The sequence below is a fragment of the Pteropus medius genome, unplaced genomic scaffold (assembly GCF_902729225.1).
Source record: "Pteropus medius unplaced genomic scaffold, Ma_sr-lr_union100, whole genome shotgun sequence".
Classification (NCBI taxonomy): Eukaryota; Metazoa; Chordata; class Mammalia; order Chiroptera; family Pteropodidae; genus Pteropus; species Pteropus medius.
The window spans coordinates 22,202,358-22,205,109 of NW_024354875.1; the positions used below are offsets into that span (position 1 = coordinate 22,202,358).

The window sequence follows — 2,752 nt, forward strand, 5'->3', positions numbered from 1 at the left end:
AATGAGGCAGGGTGTCCTGCGCGATGCCCACATGTGTTTCACTTTGCTTCCTTACAGATGGATGTATTACCCCTGACTTGGGGAAGTATTTTCCTTTAGAATTGGGTTTGCTCACGTGTCTCTTCTAATTTTACCACTCTCCTGCCTGGAGGTTGCTCGTTCTTTTAATAGTACAGCAGGGTTTCCAAAATGCAACTGTTGTTCACCAAACTACATATTTCTTTTACATTTGAGGGATGGATGGACGCAGTCCTCATCTCTGAGATAACATGTTTTAAAAGATGGTTGTACAATTATATAACTATCCAAAGCCCCAGAATCCAGCCTCCAACTAAATTCATCATGGGCTAATGGTTCCCCTGTGTCACAGTGAAAACTAAGGCCATCCTTTCATTGGGCGTCCCCCGGGAATAGGCCCCTCCATGCAGAGCACAAAGCTGGGCCTCTCGTGAGAAGGGAGGAAGCCAGGGCCTATCTTGGGCTCTCCTGAGACATCGACTTCTAGAGGCCTTAGAATAGGACTTGGACAAACTCTGCAAGCCCACCTGTAAACTTAGTTTAAAATCCTTTAAGTCCATTAGTAAACATAGTGTGTGCACCAGAAACAACTTTGACTCATAAGCTCACAAATATTGAATACTACTTTAAAAATATGAAGCAGGAAATCCACATTAATTTTCCTTAAACATGTATTTCCAAAAATTGCTTTGATTTATTTGCTTTTTCATTTTGTCAACAGCATCAACAGCTGTATTATAGTCAAGATGACTCCAACAGAAAGAACTTTGATGCATACAGATTGTATTTGCAGTCTCCTCATAGCTATGAAGATCCTTATTTTGATGAGCGAGTTCACTTTCCAGCTTCTACTGATTATTCGACACAGTATGGACTGAAATCGACCACAAATTATGTAGACTTTTATTCCACTAAACGACCTTCTTATAGAGCGGAACAATACCCAGGGTCCCCGGACTCATGGGTGTAGCATCGAGATGCTCAGTAGAGGAACTCTTTCTTTCTAACCTTGTTTGGATTGGTATGAAAAGTCCGTCGTGCTGATTTGCGGATGAAATGTGAAAGTGAAATGGAAGGAATGAGTGAAGAGCATATTTTTTTTCTTTTTTTTGAGGAATTATCAGGGAAGTGAGGGAACCTTTGGGAGAGAGGACTTTCTAAGCTCTATTTAGGTGTTAAATCTAATTACTTATAGATTTCGTAGTCTGGTGACGGTGTGGGCGATGTGATGAGAGATTTGAGAAATGGGTGAAATGAAATGGGGGATGTGTAGGTCAAATCAAAGATGATTTTTTTAATGTGAATAAAGTTATGTTCTGATAGTTTGTACAGAAAAAAAAATGGATGCCCTTCATGTTTTATTGCTATTAGTAAATGTCAAGATCGTATACTATTATGTCTTGTAAATTTCTTTTGTTGGTGTAAATATGGAAATGCCACATTGGTTAAAGTGCCATCATTTGTAATGCAGTGTGTCATTTGAAAAGAGATTTAAAGAAACTGACAGCTTAAAAAACAAATGGGAAACCCAAGGAATCGTTAGCAATTAAAAACAAACTGCGACATCTTTTGTTTTCAAAATGAATAGTGTACCTTTGAAGCACAAAGTCCAGTCTGGTATAGCAGCGTCATGGCCATTCCTGCCTCTTTCATAGGACACTTCACTGCCATTTTCTATGCACATGAAAGAAAAATAAATGTGGAAATTTCATCCTTGGAAATTTGTTCCCTGTTCTTTTTTAAATTTTCTGTGTGTAATACAGAAAAGCAGATTTAATACATGAGAATCTAATTTCATGTTGGAAACAGCTTTGATATATGCAACTATTTTGGACTTTTCCTAGTTATAAACAGTTGATAGACTTCATGAGATAGACCATACCAAAGAATGAACCTATAGACCTCTTTATCTTAGTATTTTTATTTCTTGGGATCTATTTTGAATCTAATGCACCTTGCTCTTTTGTCGTGGTTTGTTTTTTTTATTTTTTTCAGACTGCTGTATATATTTGACACCACTTTTCCCATGCTAGAAATTTCATGTGGCAGCCCAGCCATAACTATATTGACAGACTCCTTTTGGCATCGTCTTTAAGAACTCAATAACTGCACAAGAACCTAAACAAATTCTAAATAATTGTTTTGCTGAGTAATTCCAGGAGACATGATAATTCCTGGATTAGAGACAGGGTGGAGGAAGCCCCAGCCACATGGTAGGCAGGAGTCCCGATAATACCAAGCATTACTCGTAAGCTTTTCTCCATCTGTGGAGACAACGAGCGCACCAGCCCCGAGAGGTCCAAAGTCTGAGGCCTTCCCAAGTCTTGCGGTTTCCACCCTGGGTTTTACATGGAAAACAACCCGCATGGCAAGTCAAATCCAAAGGTGTCAACTTAGCTCAGATTAAAATGTGTGTACTTGGGCTTGTGAGGATATGGAAAGACCCAAAAGAAAAGTGCTTTTCCTTGCCAAATGGACTGCAGCCCAAGGTTAGGATCCAAAGTGAAATGGAAATCGAGTAGAAGCAGAGAGATTCTTAAAATCTGCCAGTGGGGAGCCTTTCTGGTGTGCAGGCTTTCTGAAATGACACCTGAGCCAGTTCCCACACCAGACTACCCAGCTGCCCCTGGCAGAGCTCAGAAAGCAGCCCTCTAGAATGCGGAGGCTGCCAAATTTCCCCCGAGAAACTGGCAGCAGGACTTGTGAGGTGTCTGGTATCCATTTGAACTTTGAA

At 40.2% G+C, this 2,752-nt stretch overlaps 1 protein-coding gene across 17 annotated transcripts in view; it reads left to right on the forward strand.

Moving 5' to 3' along the window:
* The window catches only part of PKP4 (plakophilin 4), a 217,562-nt gene extending 215,823 nt beyond the window's left edge, over nt 1-1,739 (forward strand). For 16 of the 17 annotated variants that reach the window (XM_039855416.1, XM_039855419.1, XM_039855432.1 and 13 more), the window contains one exon: nt 740-1,739. In XM_039855416.1, the coding sequence (XP_039711350.1) occupies nt 740-988 (249 nt within the window). In that variant the 3' untranslated portion in view covers nt 989-1,739. The remainder of the gene's footprint in view (nt 1-739) is intronic. The other variant, XM_039855421.1, reaches the window with a different exon arrangement.
* Nucleotides 1,740-2,752: the final 1,013 nt, after the last annotated feature.